Source organism: Scedosporium apiospermum (assembly GCF_000732125.1).
Source record: "Scedosporium apiospermum strain IHEM 14462 chromosome Unknown SEQ_SAPIO_0176, whole genome shotgun sequence".
NCBI lineage: Eukaryota > Fungi > Ascomycota > Sordariomycetes > Microascales > Microascaceae > Scedosporium > Scedosporium apiospermum.
In genome coordinates, this window is record NW_015971877.1 from 977,011 (window position 1) to 1,001,682 (window position 24,672).

The following is a 24,672-nucleotide window of genomic DNA, read 5'->3' on the forward strand; positions in this document are numbered from 1 at the left end:
TAACAAGCGTAGATGCCTACCCCAAAACCTCGATTTGCTTCGAGGCACCGCTCAAACCCGGATCCAAATATGCACCAAACAAAACTAGACAATAACCCAGTAGCCACCAGAATGTTCCCCGGCAAGAAGAGAATGCATGTGGATATCGATAGGAAGATCAGAAGAAACAAAGGGAAAGAAAACGATGGACATGAAGATGGAAGAATAAGAAGAAAAAGAACGCCACTAATCTTGCCCCAGGAGCAGAAACCCTTGAAACCAGCCGTCTATGCCTAAGCGCCGAAGCCGGGATGTGTAATGTAATCGTCGTGAAGTGTTCATGATGGTTAAGCCGGCCGTGGAAATATTGAAATGCTAACTCCGTATGTTGCTGTAGTCAATTACCAGGGTCCGACTTTAACAGGAGAGCCATAAGTGCCGGACATGAGTTGGTTGCGAATCGAAGCGGGGTCGGAGGGCGAGGGTTGTGCCGCAGGAGGAGCGTTGCCAATCCAGCCGACGCTGGTGGCCATGGCATTCATGGCGCCCAGGAGTAAATTTCCAGACTGCTCGTTGTGTTTCGCCAGGCGCTGATCCCAACCACCAGTGTGCAAGACGAACCCACCACCACGTTTCGCGGCCTCACTGATGACGAGTGCCCAGGCCTTTGAGATCTCTTCGTAGGCATTCTCCTTGTGATGTCGGTATGACTGGGAGTCCCAGTCGGGGAGAGAGTGGATGACCTTCGTGACGCCATCGAGATACTGAAGAGAGGCAGTGGCTTGCGTCTCTACGGGAGGCAGATATTGAGGGGTGAAATCGGCAATGGCATCGAGAAGAGCAACGAGAGGCTGCTTCACTCGGTAATAAACGTATTCCGAGCTCGAGTTTCCGTAAGGCATGGCAGCCTTTAATCGCTCCTGGTATTCTTGGAGAACACTGAGGGCTGAGGGGACGGTCGGTCGGGGAGCGCTGTTAACAACCTCCTGACCGATCTCAGGATGGCGATCGCATATCCGCTCCAATACGGTGCGGAGTTGGTTTGTGTCTAGGGTTTCGAGGAGGCGATGGAGAGCGAGGGGTCTACCGACGATTTCACTCGATCGGATCTTCTTGGATGGACGGGCGAGCTGGCGGGCGGGAAGGGCGGGAGATGTGTTAGGCGATACGGCCATCTCATCGCCGTCGTCATCGAGTCTTCGCTTCCGGCTAGACATGTTTGCCGTATAGGGCGATACTGAAAAGGGGTCAGGATTGGTGAACAAACCGGCCATGACTAGGAGGGGTTAAGCTGGGTGCAAGAAAAGACAGGAATAAAGGATCCGAAGTGATGTGGAGATGAAGAAGGGATGGTGGCGGTGTCGGGTAATAATAAAACTGCCCAGGACCTGAAGAAACGAAAATGAAGGAAACGGAAACTTACGAGGCCTTGTAGGGGAGACTCTGGAGGAGTTGTATTGATGAAGATGAGAGAGAGGTGGCGGCTGAGGGGAAAGCAAGACGTTCATCTTCTGCCACTCCCGAGATGAAGATGCCAGAGGTGCCCAGGCAACCAAAAGAAGTCGGGAGTGCAGGCAAGAATTTCCTCGACGACGACAGCCAGAAAATTAAATTAGCCCGTGAAGGCCAGGCATAGGAAAGGTCTAATGAAGTATAAAGGTAGATGGTGGGTGAAGAAGGAGGACGAGGCGGAGTGGAAGGAGAGACAAGTTTGATGTGTTTGTGTGTGTTGTGTTTTCATGAAAAAGTGGGAAGGTGAAAAGGGAAGTTCAGGAAATAAAAGGAGTCGGGCTTGTGGATGGGCAGGATGACAAGTGGAGCAGGCGACTGAGTTATCAATGTTGGATTGCCCGCCAAGCCAGGCCGATTTGGCTCCAATACAGCAGTGTACAGCAGTAGTGTAGCGTAGTGTATTAGTACGTAGTGCAGTTTAGTGCAGTGTACACAACACTACTTCATCCAACGATGGCGGGTGCGGGAGTTTCGTTTTAACACGGCACACACAGTGCAGCGCAGTGTGCGGGAGTTTGGCCAACCTACCAACGTATTAGCCGTGCTGCACCCTTTTGGGTGTGCCAAACAGGACCAGCAACCAGCAGGCGCTAGCTCAACCATACCGCCTAGCGCTGGGTGGTAGTGCGTCACAGGGTGGAGGGGTTATCCTGGGGTGGGGAAAGGGGGGTGTGCGTCGTTGCGTCAAGGGTAGTGTAATGCTGGTGGGGTGCTCCTGGCGCCTGGCGGCATCAAATGCAAACCAAGTGGCAAGGACTGAAGTACAACTGTGGTGTCTGGCTGCCCGATTGGTACGAAGCAGTATGGGATAGTGCATATGGCTGGCATCGTGCTGGAAAGTAATGTACTTCGTGCTTAACTGGCAGGAAGAGGGACCCAAGGAACGCATCATCAAGGTTGTCTCTTTGCCAACCAGTACCTCTCCACTCGCATGGCGGGTCAAGGCCACGCAGGGAGCCATGACAGGGCTATCCATCCTCATCCTCAGTCCAGTGAGAAGTCAGGACAAGGTCTGCGCAAAAAAAAAAAAAAAAAAAAAAAAAAAAAGGCCGCCAAATTGCCCCGGCAGACTTGAGGTGGTAGCCACCGATACTTCACGTTGCTTCGCACATCAGTATCAAATAATAGTAATACTTAACAGGTCACACACCAAGTTCTCAACCACCCACCAAACCAATCACCCTTAACCCGTCCTGTTATTAAATCACCAAATACTAGCTCCCCGCCTCCTAAGATCTTCGCCTTTGTTCAGGTTGAACAGGCCCGCTCAGACGTAATTCGCTTCGCAACCTCCACGCAGCCTCCACACGATGGGGGTTGATGGAGGAGGGGGTGTGTGGGAATGGATCAGCTCCATCACAGACCCTAATTGTTCGGCTGGTGCTCGTCATTTCATTCGCAGACATCGATATTGACCACAACTCACTGCAACTTTTGTTTTTCCATGTACGCCGATCAGTGCCCTTGGACCCTTGTTTGGGAAGACTTGGTACATCATGTGGGATATTACCGAATTCCGGGCAGGGATCGAGAAAGCTCGCCTTCAACACACCAGACTACCTGCCAGATTCGTCACTCTCATCAAGATTATCGCCGAGGCCTGTGTCCGAAGGAATTTGGACGGGGAGCTGAAGAATCCTTGTAACAGAGGAAGAGAAAATGAAAAGGTATCAATATGCATCCTGGCAGTTTACTTCGTAGACAATCTAACGAGTACTCTGGGGTGTCGCCTCCAATTGAGCCTCAGACCCATCAATTGCGCCGCTCATATGGATGTATACTTTGTAAATGTCCTGAGGATGGCGCTTCTATTCTTCCTGCTCCGTTCAATGTTGTTTCTACTATCCCACATGGATATAATTGCACCTAATATGGCCGTTCTCTGGAAACAAGGATTAGGCTTTTTGACCATGGCACACCTCTTTCTCTTCTGACCGGTATAACCCTCAGCCATATTATGCCAAAAAGAGAAAAGGAAAAAAAGAATAAGAAGAGGAGGGTGAGGAGGAAGAAATAGAGACTCGTATTTATTCATACCGCTTTTTCCGCCGAAGGTGCACCGACCACCAGTCACTGTCGGGGCGAATGGTTCATCATGAGTGGACTTGAAGAAAGGAGCTGGCGTCGCCATGTCGTCATCCTTCTAACACATCTCAATACTTTGTAACGACTACTCTTGAACGCATACTTGAGAGCTTTGATGTTATCCGCGTATAGATTCCCATGCTTTCGCAATCTGGAAGACTATGCCATGGACAACCTTTCAGGTTTTCAAAAAGAGGGCTCGGTGTGATGACAGATGCAATAACATATTTCCACCAACGGCCAGTTGACGACGTCGACCAAGTCAATGTGGCAGCTATGAAGTTGACATTGGATTGCTGGAATAAAAGTGAGGGGGAGGAAAAGTACATATACAACAGGCTCATACCTCTTTACAGGTATAAGAGAGCGCAGCCCAAGACTATCCTCAGCGTTCGTCGTGCGCCTCTTCCCCGCCAAACTTGCTTCTTCCATGGCTGCAGGAGCTGAGGGTGCGAACTATGCAGGTCAGTTGAACGATGTGTTAGGGCAGTGTTCGTCTAACCGCAAAATGGAATCAAACGGCTATCATTTGACATGCATAAAAACAAAAGCCGGATTTTAGCTGTGGGTGGGCAATACTACAAGACATTGCCCGACGTCCACCTTGCAACAAACTATTACGAAGTACCTGTGTACGGAGTAGGGTGTTCCAGATCCCCGCTCATGTTGCCTGACACAAAATGTCAAGATCGGACACCCGAATGAAGTCAAGATTAATAGTTGCTGCCAGTGTTGTTGCGGCATCGATGGTCGATATTAAAATAAGACCCGACGAGGTGCAGCTGTTGTTGGAAGAGGAGGAGCGAATATCCAAATGATTGATATCAATTGATGAACTCTACACAATAGATGAGATTGATGGGATGTTTGGTTAATCCGACCCTGAAAAGATCGTTGCCAGACTGTGTAACTTTGGCGGTCCGTATTAGTGCGGGGCGTCATCCCGTCTTATCTTATCAGGCTGAAAGAGGAAAGATTGCAAAAAAATTGCTTATCGATTAGAAAAATTAAAGCGAAAATGAAAATCCCGTGAAAAGTTCAAGGAAGAACAATTGCACTCGGAGCATCCAATTCACCATAAATTGACTTCGATAATACTTTAACCCCATCCTACCTCCCAGCCATGTCTAAAGACGAAGAGACTCTTCGTGAAGGCACGTCGCGCGACGCCAGCCCGACGTCCGATTCGGAAAAATCAAAGAAGCGGAAATCCACCATCCACGAAATCGAGGTCGACTTGAACGCTCCCGAACCGCCCTCCAAGCGAGCGAAGCGTGCACTGAAGAAGGGAAAGAAGCTTCCGGCGAAAGGCGCAAATGAAGATGACGAGAAGGACGGTGAAGATGCTAAGGAGGACAAGGCGAAGCGGTCAGAGCACGGTGTTTGGATAGGTAACCTTCCTTTCACGGTGACCCCCGCCGAGCTGAAGCAATGGTTGGTGGACAACTCGGGAGGCGTCGTTCTGGAGGAATCCATCACGAGGATAAAGATGCCTATGAACAAAGACAAGGCGAGAGGCAGAGGCAGGGAGGATAATAAGCCTATGAACAAGGGTTTCGCCTACGTCGACTTTGACGGAATCGGAGCGCAGATGGCCGCCATTGCGTTGTCCGAGAACAAGCTAGGATACCGAAGTCTGCTCATCAAGAATTCTACGTCATTCGAGGGACGCCCGAAGAAGGAAAAGACAGAGACCGCGGCGGAGGCTACCACGGAAGCCGAGCTGGCCAAGAACACGAATCGCAAAGTGTTCGTGGGCAACCTCGGTTTCGCTACCAACGAGGACGATCTATGGAGCCACTTCGAGAAGTGCGGCGAAATCGAGTGGGTAAAGGTGGCTACGTTTGAAGATACGGGCAAGTGCAAGGGCTACGGCTGGGTCAAGTTCAAGACTCCGGAGGCGGCTTCTTGGGCCGCCAAGGGCTTCGTCAAGATCAAGGAGGAGATCTTGACAGAGGACGATTTCCGGGGACCTCAAGAGGCGAAAGACGAAGGCGGCGCTGATGCCGATGCCGATGCCGATGCTAAGGACGGCGAGGAGAAGAGGAAGTACAAGATGAGGAAGTGGTGGGTCAACAAGCTCAAGGGCAGGACCCTGAAAATTGAAATGGCCGAGGACGATCAGGCACGCTACAAGAAGAGATTCGGCAAGGACAAGCGACCGGATGCCCAGGGCCGTGACGTCAACTCGTCGATGGCGTCTGAAACGGTTGCTGCGTAGACTTGGTTTTACGCATGTCGAAAACAAAAGAACGTCGGTTTTGATGATCAGAGACTCTTTCGCAACGGGGCACGGATCAAATGCAATTGATGCTTTGTTTGAAATATTCATGATGGATCGGGATTTGATATCAAATCATTTAGAGTTGATTTGTCATCCGGGTGTCCTTGGCTTGGGATTTCAATTGTTCTATTGTTCCTTTCTCCGGTGATGGTGGGATTAATATAAACGGGAAGGGTTTCCCCAGTTTGCGATTCTGAGCCTCTTTTTTCCGAGATGTCGTCATTGAGCTGTCCTATGACCACTCGAACCTGAACTTAACCTTTCGATCCGGCGCACTCTGTGATCATTTTCGACTCTTTACCCGTTTTAGGATCCAGCAATTCATTTTGACCATGGCCAAATCTACCATCTTCTTCACATTGGACACGGTCTGTCCTTGGTAAGCGGCGTTATCCTCAGTCAGAATTGAAGGATTAAACGAGACTAACACTTCGCCTCCTAGGACCTATGTCTCCAAGAAAAGGCAAGTCATTGACCCAGAAGAGCCGCCCGCCCACACACTGGCACAGCTTGGATGGACCTATATGCCTGCACTAACACCACTAACACGCGTAAAATAAACCCTCTTCCCCTAACCCGACTAACAAACCCAAAACACCCAGACTCGAAAAGGCCCTGAACATAATCCGCTCCGGCCCCGACTCCTCCGCCGTGACCTTCACAATCCTCATCCGGCCCTTCCAACTCGACCCCACCTTCCCCGTCGAACCCGTCTCCAAGCAAGCCCTCCACAAAGAAAAGTTCGGCGACCAATGGCCCCTCCTTGAGGCGCGCATGGCGGGCATCGGCGCCGCGGAGGGCATCAACTTCCGTTACGGGGGCGTCATAGCAAACACACTCCCGGCGCACCGGTTCCTGCAGCAGGTGCAGAAGGAGAAGGGGCCCGAGGCGGCGTGGGGGGTGTTGGGGCAGTTGTATAGGCGGTATTTTGAGGAGGAGCAGAGTCCTAGCGCTGGTGAGACGCTGGAGGCGGCGGGTGTGGAGGCTGGGTTGGAGGAAGGGTATGTGAAGGGGTTGGTGAAGGGGAGCGAGGGGACGGAGGAGGTGAAGAGGTTGTTTAGGGAGCAGAGGTTGGATGGGGTTTCGGCTGTGCCGCATATTGTGATTGAGGGGAAGAAGAGGGACATTAAACTTATTGGGGCGAGGGATGTCGAGGAGTATGTGAAGGCGCTTCAGACGATTATTAACGAGAGCAAGTAGGTAGTAACGTTGGGCTCGGGGGAGCATCTTATTAGTAGAGTAAGATACTAGAGGTGTTTACTTTGCGTTGTATTTTCCCCATCTCGCTGTTTCTAATAGTGTGCTAACACCCACTGCCTCCTCTCTTCAACACCCATAGACTTATAGTTTTCGATTTCAACTTCCTTAACGGCAGAATACCTCTGTACCAATTCCTGGCCTATCTCGTTACAGAGGCCCCTATCCCTTTTCAGTTTGTCCAGCGCCTCAGAAAGGTTGCCAGGCAACATGTCTACGATCCCAAACGAATCCTTTGCCGACTGTCGAAGTGACGCTGGGTCCCAAGGGCAATCCTTCTGCCTCAACTTCGTCTTTGTGAGAATTCCGTTCACACCGGCACTTAGAACAGCTGCCATGGCGAGATAGGGGTTGGCTATCCCGTCCATGCACTTGAGCTCCCAGTGGCTGTCCTTTATCTTGCGTAAAGGTGTCTCGCGGTTCTGGGTACCCCAGGCGATCCACCTCCCACCAGCCCAGCAGCCGTCAAGAACTCTCTCGTAACTCGCCGGGTGGCTGTAGGTAAAGGCGCAGACACCACCCAAGTGATGTAGGATGCCTGCGTAAAAGTTTTCGTATACGACAGGATCATCGCCGCCGGGGGAAGATATCGACATGTGAACGTGGGCTGCGTTTCCGGCTGCCATGCTGAAAGGCTTCGGATGCAGAGTCATGCGATAGCCGGAAGCGGCGGCTACGGAGGCGATAACTTCCCGGACGAAGAGAAGGTCGTCGACGGCCTGGAGGGTAGGCGCTGCAGGAAGGACCACTTCTAATTGGCCTGGGGCACTCTCCGCGTGGACTTGTTCAATGTGAACGTCAACGCTTCGCAGATAGGAAATGGCTTTCTCGATGATATCGGAGAAGATGGGGCGGTCGAGCATGCGAGATGATGACCAGCAATGGCCATCGCTATGCTCATTCCGGCCAATGGTGTTGTCAGCTTCCTTTTGCATGAGGACAAGTTCAAGCTCGAATCCGAGAAGGAATTCATAGCCAAGTGAACGCGCGGATTCCACGATTTTCTTCAGAGTCGATCGAGGGCAGAGAGGAGATGCTAAGCCGTCGGCTGTTTTGAACTCGCCGTACACTGAAAGATGACTCGGTCGCGGGCCGCGCTTCACCCATGACCAGTCGGGATGGAATTTGAACTCTCCTGTAGGCGACGTACCAGGAGCAAGGGTGTCATTTTGCATAAGCCCGAGAGAAGCCGTGGTGATTCCGACTGAGAAACTACCTTCCTTAAGGCGCTTCTTTACATGGTCGATATCCACAGCTCGAACGCGCGGTGTACCTGTCATGTCATTCCAGTAGAGGCGTAGGTATCGAATGTCTGGGTCTTGTGCCAAGAAGGCGTCAAGAATCTGAAGGGGGCGTTGCTCGATGGTGCTGGACTGGATTTGAGAACCGACAAAATTAAAGTTCTGGGTTGCGATCTGGGGCTTTGGAAGCTTCAGTTCGTAAAGCTGGTTGGCGTTCTGGTACAGGATACCGACTGCAATATTCTCGGCATCTTTCCAGGACAGATCACCTTTACGAACGTAATCGACGAGGACCTGGCCATATACAGAGGTCAGTCTCACTTCGGAATATAAAGTTGGCGAAAAAAGGAGCGTAGTCAACTAACAGCTTCCAAGACTTCTCTGAACTGAAGCTGGCCCAGGTAGTACATCTCCGGAAAGAAGTTACCATCGGTGCTAAACAGTAGCTTGGACCAAGGAGTCAACTCGAGAAGTTGATGCAGGACGGCCTCCTGCCCAGCCCGGCTGACACACGGAAACACCTCGCCAACATCCACCCACACATTGGCATAGGTGTTAGCCAGGTAACCGGCCTCTCTTGAAAAGGGGTATCCGGCGTGCAAGAGGACAATCTTGATAAAACGGTGGGCGCGGATAAAGTCTTGTAGATGGGAAGGAGAGGAGCGGGCGAGATTCAAGTCATTGTCGCCGAATCCCGTATGAATCTGCAAAATCTTGCGCGAACGAGGTGGAGCTTCTTGAATCATCCGAGCTGCTCTGAGGAGGAAGAATTCACTCAAGGAGGGCTGGTGAAGGCGGAATCGTGAGGTGTTCTTTGTATGTTTCCGGCGCCAAAATTCCTGTGCGAGAGCAGTTTTGGCCGAGTCGCCATGAACGAACCCCGGAATCTCTAGCCCAGTTCGATAGCAGATTACCGATTTGAATGCGGCAACGCGAGGGTCCTTCAGAGCAGCCAAGATCTCGTCATCGAACCGAGTTAGGACCTCTTGGAATTTAATAGTATCAGGCTCAGGCGGTGGGCTGCCAACCACTTCAAGCAACTTGTTGATAATATCCTCGACTACTCGCTCTATGCGAACGACCCTCCAGCAGGCGCTCTCGGTGTAAGCTGATAAATCCTCATACCGGTAGAGCTCACCAGGATTACCAATTCCATCATCAACGAGAATAGTCTCAGTCCCCGAAAGACACCGACCGATCCAAGCCTCATACTTCATTGGATCTCTCTTGCCCTCGGTGGATTTCACCACGGCCTCCCATGTCGGCGCGCATGAATGCAGACTCGCTAGCTGTTTCGTAGCCCTTATATGGGCGAGGGATGATGGCGTAAACGAAAGAGCCTCCCCGTTGGCCTCCGACACGACGCCCTCGAACGGATACGATGACAGCGCTGTGGGGAGGAGTAAGGGATGGGCATGGTTGTCGACGACGGGGATTGTCTTGATGACATGGCTGAGTCGATCTCGACCGGCTTGATCGTTGTTGCTAGTGGTCTCCGTCATTTTTGGAGGGCGTATTGGGTTCGTGACTGGAGGTTTTAATTTAGACAAGTAGTAAATGGCAGCCAATCGTCAATCTGATGGAGGCACTCGGATGGAGGCGAATGTGTGCGAAATGACGAGGAATTGCGTGATGACAACCTGGCCGGAGTTGATATGCACCTCGATCTGGCAACACAGTCCACAGTCTACGTTGTACAGTCTTTACGGGAAGGAATCTTGGGGGTTATCGGACTCTTTCTACCTATACAGAGATGATTTTTCTCAACGACAGGCGCCGCAGGGAGCTGAGATAGAAAAAGCATCGCGCAAATGGCACCTCACAGGGTGATCATCAGCGGTGTTGGCCTGTGTAGCCAATGAACTCGTATGCGGATAGACGCCTAATGCAAGATACTGCAGACGGCACGCCGATCAACGCTGTTCGAAATAAGAGCAACCCGCCTGATGGCGATATTACTCCGTACGCGAAGGATTTCATAGGGCTCCGAGGGCTGTGGGGACATGAAATTAAAGTTGCCAAGGCAAGAGGAGAGAGGTGGATAGAGATTAGTGTCGAGACCTAGTCGAAGAGATCTTACAGGATCTCACGCTACGGCTTGTCGAACCTTCTAGGGCACGCTTCAATTGCTACCTAAAGGATACCGAGATAGATCTCAATTCTAGATTATTTTGGGGCGGCGGTGTAGTTTATGAAGGTGTCCGCGTGTGTAGGTTTTGTCGGCGACTCGGTCATGTCCGTGTAAGTCCCCGACTTCAACTCAACTGGAGCATGGAGCACAGTACGGTTGGTGGAAACCGATCGCATCTGTATACCGGGGTCAAATTCCTTCGTTTTGTAGGAAAGAGAGACTGTAGACGTGAACTGTCGGGGAGAGCTTGGTGGTGACAACCTACTGCCTCTGAAGAAAATGCCATCGATGATATCGCATACAACAGCATAGACATGAAGGCTTGCCCTGCTCCAGTCATAAGATAAAGTCCTTACTATGCTTTGCCATCTAGTTTGATGTGAGGTGAGCGATATTAAAAGCATCTTCGCTATGGCTTGCACAACTCTAGCCCCATCACCACCTTGCACTCCGAGTTGAAGAGTCGTCGGATGGTCTGGAGCTAGGTGAGGCAGCCGGATCGGCAAGGCTGCGCCTCGGCGGAGAGTGTGGTATTTTGCATTTCGGTGAAGGGCTAATAGGACATGCCTCTCAGAGTCCACACTTTGAGCATATCGAAACACTTTGATCCTACCAAGAGAAAGGAAGAGAAGAGGATTGGGTTTCTCACATCAAATGGGAAGGATCGTTACACCCGACCTGCCTTTGGCTGATATGGAAGGAGCCCCTGTTGCTTGGCCCTAATCATGGGAAGTGAATTATCCTCATTCACTGGAAAACCCTTCACTGAGAAGATCCCGACAGTCCTTTTAGCCCCTTCAAGTACCTCCAAGCACCCACACTTCTTCTCACTTCCTCCTCAGAACAATCACCTTTCACCACACAAGCACAAGAAACAAACCAACTTCCACCATGCTTTCTCATGCCGTCTACGCTGTTGTTCTCGTGGCGAGTGCTGCCACTAGTGCCATTGCTGGCCCCGCCAATCCCTCCAGCGGAAAGCTCTATCCCTGCGAAATCACCATCTACAATGTTGGCACCGGCTCCCAGAACTGCAGCACTGATGGATCTGCCCACATCTGCAGCGGCAGCCACGACATGATGACCACCCTTCTGAAGTACGATGTTCCCAATTCGCTAGCGGGCTATAAATGCCAGCTCGACTTCATTCTCGGTTCCGGATCGACCTCGGGCTCCAACCGTCTCCAGCTTTACGACAGCATCACGGCCTCTCCTGCCTGTGCCCAGCAGGATGGCTACATCGCCAACTGGCCCCCCAGCAACTGGCGCGGCAACAACATTGGCGACCTTACCGTCCTCCCGACCGGAAGCTCGCCCATCACAGGCTACGGCGACTCGCTTGTGAATTTTCAGGACTGCCCCGCTGGCCAGACCCTCGCGTACGAGCTTGTTGGCCAGGGCGACGATGTCGCGGTCAAGTTCAACGGATCCTCTGACGGCCTTGCCATCTTCTACTGGAAGTAGATTCGACGGTTGCATTTCTTTTTTGTTTCTTCATAGAAACGGGAGCCGGCACACTTTGGATCGAGACCACAGGAGTCATGGCGTTGAGATAGACTGTTTGTCTTTTTGCCTCTGGGTTTCGTTCGTTTACTTCATCTGCCTGTCCATTCGGGACGCCGGCTTCGATTAAAGTTAATACAAGATCGAGTTCATTTCGCCATTGAGTCCGTCAATCTTGGGAAGTGACATCATTTCGATATTCGTAGAAATCGCCGGTGATACTACTGCATTGTTTGAGGAACCGAATACTCGTGGACAAGTGATCGTCAAATTCTCGTCTTTGAATCAGTTCAGTCGAGACATAGTCAGGATGATGCCACATGCCAGATGGAAATCGCCCTTACGCCCACTTGCCTTTTTTGGACCGAGTCTGGGGAACAACGAGGACTGAGTCCCTTAGTCATCAGAACTCGTTGAAATAAACTACATCGTAATGCAAGATCCTCATTGATTTTGTACACGACTGCCCGAAAACTCAATGGAGCCGCTCTGACGAATCTGGAACTGGGCGGACTTATTTATAAAGACTGTTGGATGTGCCCATCACACTCCCCTCAGATCATTGGAGCTCTACATGGAAAAACTGGATTTTTGTTGTTTTGAAACGACCGGCAATCGCAGGACAGGAAACATCATGCATCCACATAACCTTTCTCCGTCCGCCATGGGAGCCGATGGGGACACTTTTGGCTGAAGCAGTGGATGTGGAATTACAACTCCCAGCGTAGCGTATTGAGTCGGAATGCCTCTTGGAGATTGGAGCCCGCTCCACTCTGCTTGTTAGAGGCATTGACATTGTAATGAGCTCAATCGATCTTCCCGCCGAGTCCGAGATCTATGCTTGTACTGGGTACAAAGGCCACGGAGTATGATTAGCGCCCAGACTGCACAGCCCCCTTTGGATTGCGCTGGCTCAGGGCACCTGGGCCAAAGATATGTCCCATTCTGAACCCCTCCTAACCAATCATTTGCCAAGGACAAGGTATTAGGTACTTAGAGTACGAATTTTGCGAGACATTTGATCCTGTTTTGGACATTCGGGTTACGAGTGTGGACGCGCATTCGAGGCAAGTACCGAGTAACAGTGTGGGTTGGCATTGATTGATCCATGCTGGCGGTTGTTCGCTCTTTGATGCACTCTCAGCCAGTCGCCATTTTGATGTCTTGACCCCTTTCTTGCCCAGTACGAGGTAATAGTGTACCTTCCTTTCATGTGCCTGACCCACCAATATGAGAAGTACTTAGACCACCCATATCGTACCCGTGTCCACTGTTATTACCCCCCAGTCTGTCTCCCAGTGCTCTTTCCTCGTCTTTCTCTCCCTCAGTTTTAGGTGTGAATTATTACTATCCACTGTCCACCATCCACCGTCCGTCTGCAGGACCGACCGACACACTCGCCCTTCCTTTATTCTTTGTTGTCTCTGCCAATACGGTGGCTCATCGCCCGGTTTTGCAACCTGCCCCCTTTCATCCATCGAGGACGAAACATCATCCGGTCGCTTGTCGTCTCCTTCTCTTCGAACTCTCCCTTATTCTCTTTGTTCTTCTCGTTTTTATCGCCCAACCACGCTCGTTCTACACCCGCCCTCGATTTAATCGGACATTTCCAACCGGTCCACGGTCCAGATAGCCCGCTCACTTTCGTTTCAAAAGTCATCCTCGTCGCCAGTCCAGCTCTCTCGCCAAAACACTCAATTCCCCCTAACCCCACGACCTCGCCACGACCGCGGCACCGGCTCTGAACCACGAATCCCACGATCCAGTTATTTTGCGACCAGGTCGCACGTTGCTGCAATGACCGTCACATCTACTGCCCGCCGTAGCGCGGCGCTGTTGCTCGCCCTTGGCAGCATGGCAAACGCTCAGTCTGTTTTCAAGCTCGACACCGATGGTAAATCGTTCCTTCGCCGGCATCGGCAATGGCATATGTCTTTCTCCCTCGGGCTTTTCCGGGCAATGATTGCGTCAAAATGCGCAATCGAGGGCGGTTGGCGGAGAACGTAGATGTAACTAACATGGTGCCATATTACAGACGAGATCCGCGCATCCGCTCGAACGCTCGCCTACGATACGATGCTCTACTACCACGGAAACGAAACTGGCCAGACTCCCGGTATCTTGCCAGGACCTCCTCCTGGCGGCGATTACTACTGGTGGGAAGGAGGAGCCCTCTGGGGTACCATGCTTGATTATTGGCACTACACAGGCGACTCGTCCTACAACTCCGTCATCAGCCAAGCGCTCCTCTTCCAGGTCGGCGAAGGTGTCGACTACCAGCCTCGAAACCACACCGCCTCGCTGGGAAACGACGATCAAGGTTTCTGGGGCATGTCTGCCATGCTGGCTGCCGAGCTTAACTTCCCTAACCCGCCCTCCGACCAGCCTCAATGGCTTGCTCTTGCCCAGGCTGTCTGGAACACTCAGGCCGCTCCCGATCGTCATGACGAGACGTGTGGTGGTGGCATGAGGTGGCAGATTCCTTTGTCCAACAACGGATACAATTACAAGAATAGTAAGTTTGATTTTTTTTCCTCTTCCTTTTTGGGGGGTCCTTTGTTCTCTGTCTGTACCTTTGGAGAATTAACGCGGTTTAGCCATTGCGAATGGATGTTTCTTCAACCTTGGTGCGCGTTTGGCCCGATACACTGGCAACTCGACCTATATGAAATATGCCGAAGAGACCTGGGATTGGCTTGTGAATATTGGCTATATTGCCGATAACTGGGACATCTACGACGGTGCTCATGTCGAATCCAACTGTACCGACATCAACAAGGCACAGTTTTCGTACAACGCTGCCGTTCTCCTGCAAGGCATGGCCTACTTGTACGACTTTGTAAGTCCCCGAATCGGTCCTATCCGTCTTATGCTATCAGGCTTCCTGGTTTCTCTCCCTGTGTGTGTGTGTGGTGCGTGACACATACACATGCTCTCTCGGCTCAAGGGTGGTACTATGTAAACCTCTGTATGAACTGCGTATTTCTAACCCATTCATCTATGGTTCTAGACCGATGGCAGCCAGCGCGCGATGTGGAAAACGAGAATCGATGGCCTCCTTGCCCGGACACTTGAGGTCTTCTTCCCCGATAACATCGCCTACGAAGTCTCCTGCGAGCCCGGACTCACTTGCACCACCGACATGTACAGTTTCAAGGGCTACGTTCACCGCTGGTTGACTAATCTCGTGCAGCTCGTTCCTGACACCGCTGACAAGATTAAACCGGTCCTGAAAACGTCTGCCCAGGCCGCCGTCAACCAGTGTGTCGGTGGGGATTCTCAACGAGCATGCGGCTTCAGCTGGAAGTCGGGCAAGTTTGATGGCAAGATGGGCGCTGGCCAGCAAATGAACGTACTCGCTGCCGTGTCGACCCTTCTAGTCGATAGCGCGAAGGGCCCGCTCACTGCCAGCTCTGGAGGTACCAGCAAAGGAGATGTCAACGCCGGCTCCAACAGTCCGTACCAACGCGAGCATGCCCCCATCACCACTGGAGACAGGGCTGGTGCTGGTATCCTGACTGTCATTGTCCTCGCCGCCGCGACCGGCACATTTGGCTGGATGAGCTGGGAGAGGTGAAGTGATGGCTCTGTGACACACGAGGTGTCGTTTTTTGTTGGGCTCCCGAAAGGAGTGGCATAACCCCCGGCTCTAAAGAGCCCCGGGAAGTTTTCGCGGTCGGTTTCACACTTTAAACAAGCATGAGGTTTTGGGCAGGTTTACAAATGGCGTCGGGAGTGGAAGGATCGGGTTCGATATTACCTTACAACGAAATACTTTCCTGTCTTGGTACCGGCTACGGCTCGCGGCTTTCTATATTTATTATTCCTTTTTTTTTTTCTTATTGTATTTTTTTTTGTTTGAGTTTATTTAATTTCCAAACTGGGTCCTTCTTCAGATTGTGACGCAGCTTCCCCATCTGGGAATGTTGCGCAAAGATAGTGTCTACATAGCTGCTGGTTTCTAGTTCCGATCGCTGTCTATCTTCATGGAGTTTAGTCTGAATTAGCAGTTGATATCTGGCCAGTAAACTGAATACTACATGTAGTATTGTTTGTTCAATTTTGTTCGGTTTTGGCGTGGTGTCGTGAGTCTGTGCAAGGTGTGTGACAAGTTTCAGCCTCGTATTTGATGCGGTTCTCAGACCCAAGCCTTGCCCTCACCAGCTTCTAGACTTCTCTCCTACCCTTTCTACCAGGGCAAACTTTAACATTCTCAATAGCTTCCGAGCCACCGACCTCTTTTGCCTTCACCCCGCCATATCTCATATTCAATACCTTCGACCTTTATCCCATCATCCCTCCCAAACACATTAGCAGGAACAACGCAACCATGTCCCTCCTCTCCAACTTCACATCCACAACCACCTTCCCCCCCTTCGACTCCCTCCCCAGCACAACCTCCCCCAGCCCCTCCGAACCCTGGTACCTCGTCGCCCAAATCTTCGAAAACATGACAATAACCCAACCGACGCTGATATGCCGCGACCGCAACAGCGCTAGCTTCGCCCTCACCTTCGAAGACCGCGACTTCTCCCTGTCGTCCTTCAAGAAGGGCTTCACGGTCGTCGTGAGGCGCGCGAGGAGGACGGAGGCGAGGGAGGAGGGGAAGAGGGGGTTTGTTACTGTTGAGAAGGGGGAGGAGGGGGTGAGGTGTCTTCCGGGGTCGATGGAACGGGTGTTGGTTTTGGCGGGGGATATGGGGGAGGGGGAGGGGAAAGAGGCTTGTGGGGTTTGTGGTGGGGAGGGGAGGAGGAGGTGTACGGGGTGTGGATGGGTTAGGTATTGTGGAAAGGTAGGGTTTTATTTGACTTCCTCTCTCTCTTTGGGTTTGTTTAAGATGATGCGAGAGGTGGAGGTTACGATGCTAACGAGAGGGGGGTTTGTAGGACTGTCAGGTTAAGGGGTGGACTGAGAAGGGTCACAAGAGTGATTGCAAGATCTACAAAGCATTGAGGGAGTTGGATGAACTCGAGTCTTGACGAGGACACCAAGAGCGACTGGATGCTAAGACGAGTCAAGCACGCGATAGGGAAGGCGGCTGTCTTCTCCCACTCTTTCTCCCCGGTATTGAGAATGCCAATGGAATTCCAACGAGCCAGGACGAAGGAGAAAAGACATGGTTCCACGGCTTTAGGGACATGGCTCCATGAACGTAGAAAGACATGAGTAGACGTAGATTTGGGTTATTATATATATCCATTTAAGGCGGTTGACGACTATCGCACAACATGCCCCCCGCCCTCGATTATGCCATTAACAAGTATGAACGCTTTTTGTTTTCCGTATCCACAGCCCACCGGTTCGTCCGAATCAACGCTCTGCCCATATTAAATAACGGTATATCGAGATATGTACAGAAATCGAACAACAACGACAACAACGCCCAATCAACCGACAACCCATTATGCCTCCCCATTAGATGACGTACTGTGAAGGGAAAGTTAGCTCGAGAGTGCTGAGAGTAATGTGGAGAGTAATGTGTTGGGCCATGGAGCTTGCTTACAGGAATGAAGAGGTAAGGGACCTGCTTCTCGTACTGGAGCCAGGTCTCACCATACTTGGTTCGACACCTTCGAATGTCACGAGCGGCACGGTGAGCGATCATAGTGCAGAAGAAGACGGGATAGAACCAGGGGAAAGGGCTCCTGCATAGCTGTTAGTCCACCTTGTTACGCCAATGAGAGTTGCGAGAGATATTATGACTGATACGTACTTGAACCCGGTAATCAGACCCCAACTGACGGCGAAGAAAACGTCGCAGGTGTAGTGGATCTTGCGAGCATACCCGTACCATCCGTCAACGAGAATGGTATCGCCAGAAGGAGTCGTGAGAGTCTTGGGGTTGTGGATAGTCTGCCAGGGAACCTGGGGGAAGGTCCTGCGCCAGACAACCTTGCCGCGCTCCATGGCCCGGAACCTGTTCTTCTGGCTGTTGCAGCTGTCCCAGATCCAGTAAAAGAAGAGGTAAGAGACGAAAAGCGCGGCAAGGGCGACTCGGTTCCATCGGTACTCCGAAGGGTCGTGGTTGGCAAGGTAGATGGTGCAGTGGCAGTACGAAAGAGGGACACCGGCCAGATTCCAGAAGATGAGCATGAATCCCCACTTCTCGTAGTACATGTCCCTGTTTCAAGGCGAAAGACAGTTAGCTAAACACTCTACGCGCAATCGACTTTGAATTTCAAAATGCGACCAAACTTACCAAGTGGTGACGATAAGCTCCTCGCCCTTGGAGCAGGCGTTGGCGTAGAGGTAGTGGGCCATGACGAGGAACATAACCTCTCCAGAGACATAGCCGTACCTCTCATACTGACGGGCAGCGGCACCGCAGCTCAAGAAAAATAGGATGTACCAGGGAAGTCTGACTTCGAAGAACATCTTAAAATCGAGGATGCCGAACATGCGGGGATTCAGCTCCGCACCCATGAAGAAGTCATAGATGGGGTAGCCAGTCATCCTGTGCTGAGCTCCGCGAGCGAGCGCCGAGAAGTATGCGATGAAGCTGACGATGAAACCACTGCAAATGGCAACGGAGAGCAGAGGGCCAAACTCGTCAATGATGGTGTACAGAGGGAAAACGCCAGTGTAATGGAGGATTCCAGCGACCAGCATGCTAAAGTAGAGACTGGTGTAGGCGCTGCAGTAGTACTTGAGCTGCTTTCCTCCAGCGTGGGGGAGCGGCTTGCCATAAGCCCAGACACCGGGCAAGAGACAGTAACAGGCGCCCTCAAAGATGAAGAAGGACCAGTAGATCTTCCAGGCCCTGAGGGTCGGGAAAGCGCCGGTATACACAAGATCGACGAGGTGTTGTCCGAACTCCGACCAGCTCTGGCCAGGCTCGGGCTTTGGCAGTCCACCATCGTAGTAGGTCGCGCCAATCCACATGTACCACATGAGGAGAGGGAAACCAATCATCAAGCCCAAGGTGCCAAAACTGCCGCCGAACTCGAATTCGCCAGAGTAGTCTATCTTGGGGTCTCGGCCGGGAATCCAGCCATCAACAGCCGCTGTACCAGAGAGCTTCTCAGGCTGAGCATGCCCGTTGGAAGCTGGCTTTTCAGCCGGCTCCGCGACAGGCGTGGTGGGTTTGGTGGTGGCCTTTGTGGTCTTGACCGGTGTCTTGGGGGGCTCTTCTTTTTCCTCTTCGCTAATATTCTCAACAAACCTGGCCGTTCTCCGTCGAGTTGGCCGTGCGGGTTTGGCAGTCGTCTCAGCTGCGGAGCCGGAGTCGCTGTCCTCGACTGGCGCGGACGTCGAACGACGTGTCGCTCGTCGCGGTGTCTCAATCATCCCTTCGAAGAGCTCCTTCTTTCTAATCACATTGCAAGGCATCATTGGTTAGTTCAAGTACATGAAGAATTCACTCAATAATGCCGAAGAGGCGGTGGCCCGTCCTCCTCGACATGATTGGGATGATTCTGGCTACCCAGACCGCACAATGGGCGAGAAAAAGGAGTTGCATACCGAGGAGTTTGCCTGAGCGAGTAACGACCCGACATCTTGAGAATTGGAAAGAGGAAACCAAGGGAATGTCACTAGAAAAGGGGAGAAGAAGAGGCCTTTAAAGTGGGCATGAAGGCACCCGAGGCTATAGATGCATGATCCGATGCAGCGCGAATTCGAGAGAGATGCAGGATGAATCAATTGACGAGTGTCCTCATGAGACTCAAGCCAGGGTCCAACAAATAATAACAAGTTGGGAAGCTCAGCTCAGGGTACTTCGTACTCGTGTCCTTGTATTATTTGGTTGACATTGACGAAAAGTGCCGGTCACCAGGGGCGATCAATCTTAGAGCCGTTCTTCGCTAAGGGCTGGGCATGTTCCGCCTAAGAGCTTCCATTTAGGGACCTAACTAATACCCCGTGGCACACGTTCCTGAGCCACTGAGCGCACTAACAATGTCACCAACTACTGGAAGTACAATATTGTACAATAGTACGAAAGTCGTGATCATAAATCGGTCGATTCTTCGCGAATTCGATTACGAAGAATATGCATGATCAATCAATGTGCATCGACAATTGGTATGCAATGACAATCAATATGCAATGTTTCAACGTTCCAACTGGGTAGAGCAGGAACAATGGAGCAAGGCCTTTGCTCCAATTGTATGGAGTACAAGTAAACTACGATTTGTTACGTACTAATTCGAAAATGGAGTTTGGACCCTGAATCATTAGGTAACCAGATTCTGCCCAATCAAAATTCGGCCCTTTGACATTGCTCCAGTCGAGGAAGGAATTATTATGTAAAATGTTTTCTGCCGGGAGTGATTGGGGGCACACCTCACCGCCTTCGCTCGAGTATATAGCCGACACAATCCTCGCGCTTTTCAACCTTTTCTTCTTTTCTTCTTCAGCTCTCTTTGCCTGTACGTTCCCACCCCCAACGTTCAACTCGACTCGCAATTTCGAAGATGGTGCTAACCTCCCCGGCTACAGTTTGGCTTAGATCAAGTGTAGTATCTGTTCTTTTCAGTTTAATCTCTGAAAGGTCTCTAAGGAGGCCAATCGTGATTAATCTTATTTTTGCCTCTCGGGAGAAGCCCTCTGTGCTTGCACATGGCTTCACCCACAGTGTCCCTGGTATTACACTGCCTCCAGGTGACGCGAACACATTCTCTTTTTCGTTTTCATTACTTTTCCAGGCTTGCCTGGGATGTGAAGAAGACGCATGGTTAGCATTTTGGAGGGGTTGAGTTTTGCGTGTGCCGTCTCGCTCTGCAGGGAAAAAATGTAGAAATAGTTCCGGATTTGTGGTGCCTGACGAACGTAGAAGCATTATCAACACAGCATCTCTGAGCTACAGACGTAGTTCTAACTAAGATCAACTCTCCTGCCTCAACTCGTTTTCTTGCTATAATCCTGCTCTAATCCTCATCATGTCGAACGACGCCCAATCGCGCCTCCTTGATCCTGCCATCTTCCCCCATCTGAAGGAGAAGATCGAGCAGGAGCTCCAGGTCAAGGACTCTCTGACGCAAATCGTCCAGAAGCTAGAAGCCGCGAACTCGTATGCTGAAGGCTTGCTCTCTCGCATCCATGCCACCCCTCGCCAAAACTGTGAGTTTCTGTGAAAATTGTCATCTAGGCAGTGCCATCGACCCCACTGTCAGATCAAGGTTTTGCCCCATACTAATGGCATACCATTATGTGTAGACCCTGAACTTCTAGCCCAGGTTGAGGTAGAGATCAAGAAGGTCATTGATATTGTCAAGGAGCTTTCCGACTTTGCTTCTCAGTACCCCTACTACAAGTAAGCTACAATTGAGTCGTTTGGTTTTTCGTTGGGTTCAAATGTTCGTTTGGTCTCTGACATCATGATTCCTTTGTCAGGTACAACCAGAAATGGTCATGGACTATCAACCACGTCCTCTTCACCGTGATCCTCTGCGGATTCCTGGGAGGTATGGCCACCGAGACGAAGCCAGGTGAATTCGGCCGTCTCCTCACCCCAGAGGACGTTAGCGAGATTCTTCAAGGTACTGTAAAGCCCAAACACTCTTCCTTTCTCTCTACCCCTACTAACGTTCGCTGCCTTGTGCCATATAGTCCCTGTAAATCTCAAGGATCGGGACGCCTTCCATATCACCATCGAAGAGTACCTCACCGCCCTCACCATGCTCTGCGACGAGCTCAGCCGTCTCGCGACCAACAGCGTTACACTCAAGGATTTTGACCAGGCTGTCCAGATCCAGTCTTTCGTCAAGGAGCTCTTCGCTGGCTTCCTCTTGCTCAACCTCAAGAACGATCCGTTGCGCAAGCGCGTCGACGGCGTCAAATACGCTGTCAAGAAGACGGAGGAGATTGTTTACGATCTTACTGTGAGGAAGTTGGTTGCGCCGCCTGGCGAAGCTTCGGGTTCTACTGAGATGGAGAGCTGAGATGGAGGAACGTCGTGACCGTTCCTTGATCACCAGCTTGTATTGGAGCATCACGGTGAAGCTTGCCTGGATGGCTCTTTATCACCGTGAATGGCAGGCTCTACTCGAGCAGGTTCAATATCGTTATCCCGCTTTGTAAGCCTCGTCAGGCAAGGATGCTCGGCGACAATGGGGATACGGAAAGCAAGGGTAAACAAAACAATAAATAGAAAAATCAACAGTCTAGCACGACGTCCCAGACCAGACAACACTCGCAGTACATCTCTCACTATTACCGTCTAAACCAGTCAGCCGTCCGAAATCAAATTCAATGTTGTCACAGTAGAGTACATAAGAACCAGTGCGAGAACCCTGAATGCTTCCCGTGATATGCGTCCCAATGCCTTCCCAGTACCCTTTCCGGATGGATAAGCCCATCCTGCTATCCCATTATTTCTTCAGCCAATCTACGAACCAGAATGTCTGTCCGTGGCCGCTGACAACCAAAGAATCTCTTTAAACTAGTAGATATCCATATATTTGATCACCGGTGATTGCTTACGCGGAGCCGCTCTGTCTAGCTAGCCAGTTACAAGATCCGCGTAAGCTTCGAAACCTCGCTATTTCGGCCCTTAGCACTGGGTTCCAGTAGTCGCCTTCGAGTTCATCAGCAAGGCAACAATGAGACCGTAGAGACCTGCGAAAAAGGGAGGGGTTAGCATCTTCTTTCTTTTTCTCACGGAATATTCGTCGAAAGTTAAAGCCATACCCAAAACTTCGGCGAAAATGAGAATCAAAATCATGCCGACGAAGAGACGGGGTTGCTGAGCAGTTCCACGGACACCCGCATCACCGACAATACCGATCGCGAAACCAGCAGCAAGACCCGAGAGACCGACGGCAAGACCGGCACCAAGCTGGACGAAACCGGTGTAGAGAGGAAGCGCTTGTTGGAGACCGTCGGAGATGAGAACCGAAACGACCAGACCGTAGATACCAATAATACCAGCCATAATAACGGGGACGATATCTGTAGATTTCGTTAGAGATGGTGTTCATTGGACGGAGCAAGCTTCGGGATGCGTAGGCATACTCTTCACGATCAGGTCAGGTCGGAGAACACCCATCGCCGCGATACCGACACCGGACTTGGCGGTTCCATAGGAAGCTCCCAGGCAAGTGAAGACAATGGCAGCCGTGCAGCCCATGGCACCGAAGAAAGGCTACAGAGTTTGTTAGCGAATCGGTCATCGGACTATCAAGTTTCCGCTGTTGAGAGTCGCCGTCGTTCAAACGATTTCGATAGCTGGGGCATAAACAAAACGGCTCGAGAGGATAACTGACCGCATAGACAGGGCTGCGAGATAGAAATGTTAGCTCGATACTCTCTACAAGATGGTGGGACGGATGCAAATAAATGGCTAATGCAGATGGCAGAAGCTATTGGTGGTCATTTCGCGAAGCAAGAAGCTGGGACCGATGACGACGTTATGCGGCAGCAGCAGGACAACACATACCAAGCCTCGGTGATCCTCAGACCGCCGTCAGACATCTTGACAAATTAGTTGGTGGTGATTGTGGGAAATGAAGTAATAAAAGAGAGAATAGAAGGTTGAAAATAGTAGAAAGGACGAATGAAGAACTGGTGGTAGCTGTGTAAGGATTGGCGAGAAGCTCGGGGTGACCGAAGGACAGGTTAGTTGAAGAAGAGCACTGATCAATACTGGTTCTCGAGCGCCATTTGATGACAGGCAAGGTTTTGATTCGAGGCCTCGAATTCAGGGAATCACGTGAATGCACGGGCCAATGTCTCTTGTTTTTGTCTCAGATCTTGCTTAACTAAGGGCAGTTGGTACCACCTGGGGGGATTTTCATCCAGACCCTCACACCTGTGGGATTGGAGCAAGCCAGAGAAAGAGAAAAAAAAAAAAAAAAAAAAGCTGCCGCACTATTGCGACTTCGTTTTCTTCTTCTCTCTTCTCTGGTTCTGCCAACCTAACCACTTTACAACACCGCAACCATTCCGTGAACGATCGTTTCAGAGGATCAGGGCGAGCAAAGAAGCCGTGAACCCTGAAGTACAGCAACTCAAAACTACCTACCAAAAGATTTAGTCACAATGGCCGACGAGAATGGTGCTGGTAAGTGACCCTGGCATGGCCAGCCTCGCAGCAGTGGAAGAAATTGGATCCTAACCTTTCCGTAGCCTGGCCTTTGGCCGACGCTGCTCTTGAGCAAGAGCTTCTCGACCTCGTCCAGTCCTGCCAGCGTAAGATTTCCTCCCGACATTTCCCCAATGCGATCGCGGCTCGAGACCTTGCCGATACTAATCCTTACAACAGATGCTCGGCAGCTGAAGAAGGGCGCCAACGAGGCTACCAAGTCCCTCAACCGAGGTGTTTCCGAGCTCATTGTCCTGGCTCAGGATACCACCCCTCTTGCCATTGTCCTCCATCTTCCCGTCCTTTGCGAGGACAAGAACGGTGAGCATGCGCTCTCGCAGATCTCCCTTCGCTGTTGTCCCAGTCGACTAACTCTTACTTCCTCCCACAGTTCCTTACATCTACGTCTCTTCCAAGGTTTCCCTTGGCCGTGCCTGCGGTGTGAGCCGAGCTGTCATCGCCGCCTCCATTACCAGCAACGAAGGAAGCGAGCTTGCGGACAAGATTAGGAGCATGCGCGAGAAGGTCGAGAGGGTTGCCCTCTAAACATGTCGCTTCATCTTGTACTCTAGACGTGCAACAAAGGTTAGGGCGGATACGAAGAATGTATGGTTCGCGGATTCCGATTCGAAGACCCTTTGGTACCATGGCGGTTGAG

The 24,672-nt window shown here is 51.3% G+C and overlaps 7 protein-coding genes and 4 pseudogenes across 7 annotated transcripts; 7 read left to right on the top strand and 4 right to left on the bottom strand.

Moving 5' to 3' along the window:
- Positions 1–380: 380 nt before the first annotated feature.
- Positions 381–1,253, bottom strand: SAPIO_CDS10813 (annotated as a pseudogene; the record flags this gene model as incomplete).
- Positions 1,254–4,699: 3,446 nt separating this feature from the next.
- Positions 4,700–5,797, top strand: SAPIO_CDS10814 (annotated as a pseudogene; the record flags this gene model as incomplete).
- A 395-nt stretch (positions 5,798–6,192) lies between these two features.
- On the top strand, positions 6,193–7,060 carry SAPIO_CDS10815 (annotated as a pseudogene; the record flags this gene model as incomplete).
- Positions 7,061–7,152: 92 nt separating this feature from the next.
- Positions 7,153–9,860, bottom strand: SAPIO_CDS10816 (Glutamine synthetase; the record flags this gene model as incomplete). Its single annotated transcript, XM_016784355.1, has 2 exons — positions 7,153–8,652; positions 8,724–9,860. The coding sequence occupies 2 exons, from the start codon at positions 9,858–9,860 to the stop codon at positions 7,153–7,155; spliced, it is 2,637 nt and encodes an 878-aa protein (XP_016638579.1).
- Positions 9,861–11,380: 1,520 nt separating this feature from the next.
- On the top strand, positions 11,381–11,953 carry SAPIO_CDS10817 (annotated as a pseudogene; the record flags this gene model as incomplete).
- Positions 11,954–13,789: 1,836 nt separating this feature from the next.
- Positions 13,790–15,569, top strand: SAPIO_CDS10818 (Mannan endo-1,6-alpha-mannosidase; the record flags this gene model as incomplete). Its single annotated transcript, XM_016784356.1, has 4 exons — positions 13,790–13,886; positions 14,028–14,507; positions 14,590–14,831; positions 15,003–15,569. 4 exons carry the CDS (start codon positions 13,790–13,792, stop codon positions 15,567–15,569), a joined length of 1,386 nt encoding a protein of 461 aa, XP_016638580.1.
- Positions 15,570–16,322: 753 nt separating this feature from the next.
- On the top strand, positions 16,323–16,971 carry SAPIO_CDS10819 (uncharacterized protein; the record flags this gene model as incomplete). The annotated part of the gene is made up of 2 exons (XM_016784357.1): positions 16,323–16,721; positions 16,879–16,971. 2 exons carry the CDS (start codon positions 16,323–16,325, stop codon positions 16,969–16,971), a joined length of 492 nt encoding a protein of 163 aa, XP_016638581.1.
- Positions 16,972–17,407: 436 nt separating this feature from the next.
- On the bottom strand, positions 17,408–19,488 carry SAPIO_CDS10820 (Uncharacterized protein; the record flags this gene model as incomplete). The annotated part of the gene is made up of 5 exons (XM_016784359.1): positions 17,408–17,419; positions 17,496–17,637; positions 17,706–18,113; positions 18,192–19,301; positions 19,454–19,488. The coding sequence occupies 5 exons, from the start codon at positions 19,486–19,488 to the stop codon at positions 17,408–17,410; spliced, it is 1,707 nt and encodes a 568-aa protein (XP_016638582.1).
- A 1,383-nt stretch (positions 19,489–20,871) lies between these two features.
- On the top strand, positions 20,872–21,873 carry SAPIO_CDS10821 (uncharacterized protein; the record flags this gene model as incomplete). The annotated part of the gene is made up of 4 exons (XM_016784360.1): positions 20,872–21,052; positions 21,149–21,245; positions 21,326–21,471; positions 21,542–21,873. 4 exons carry the CDS (start codon positions 20,872–20,874, stop codon positions 21,871–21,873), a joined length of 756 nt encoding a protein of 251 aa, XP_016638583.1.
- Positions 21,874–22,484: 611 nt separating this feature from the next.
- On the bottom strand, positions 22,485–23,404 carry SAPIO_CDS10822 (uncharacterized protein; the record flags this gene model as incomplete). The annotated part of the gene is made up of 5 exons (XM_016784361.1): positions 22,485–22,549; positions 22,622–22,882; positions 22,946–23,075; positions 23,197–23,209; positions 23,370–23,404. The coding sequence occupies 5 exons, from the start codon at positions 23,402–23,404 to the stop codon at positions 22,485–22,487; spliced, it is 504 nt and encodes a 167-aa protein (XP_016638584.1).
- A 567-nt stretch (positions 23,405–23,971) lies between these two features.
- SAPIO_CDS10823 (uncharacterized protein) lies at positions 23,972–24,560 on the top strand (the record flags this gene model as incomplete). Its single annotated transcript, XM_016784362.1, has 4 exons — positions 23,972–23,993; positions 24,059–24,121; positions 24,195–24,335; positions 24,406–24,560. The coding sequence occupies 4 exons, from the start codon at positions 23,972–23,974 to the stop codon at positions 24,558–24,560; spliced, it is 381 nt and encodes a 126-aa protein (XP_016638585.1).
- Between the last annotated feature and the right edge of the window lie 112 nt (positions 24,561–24,672).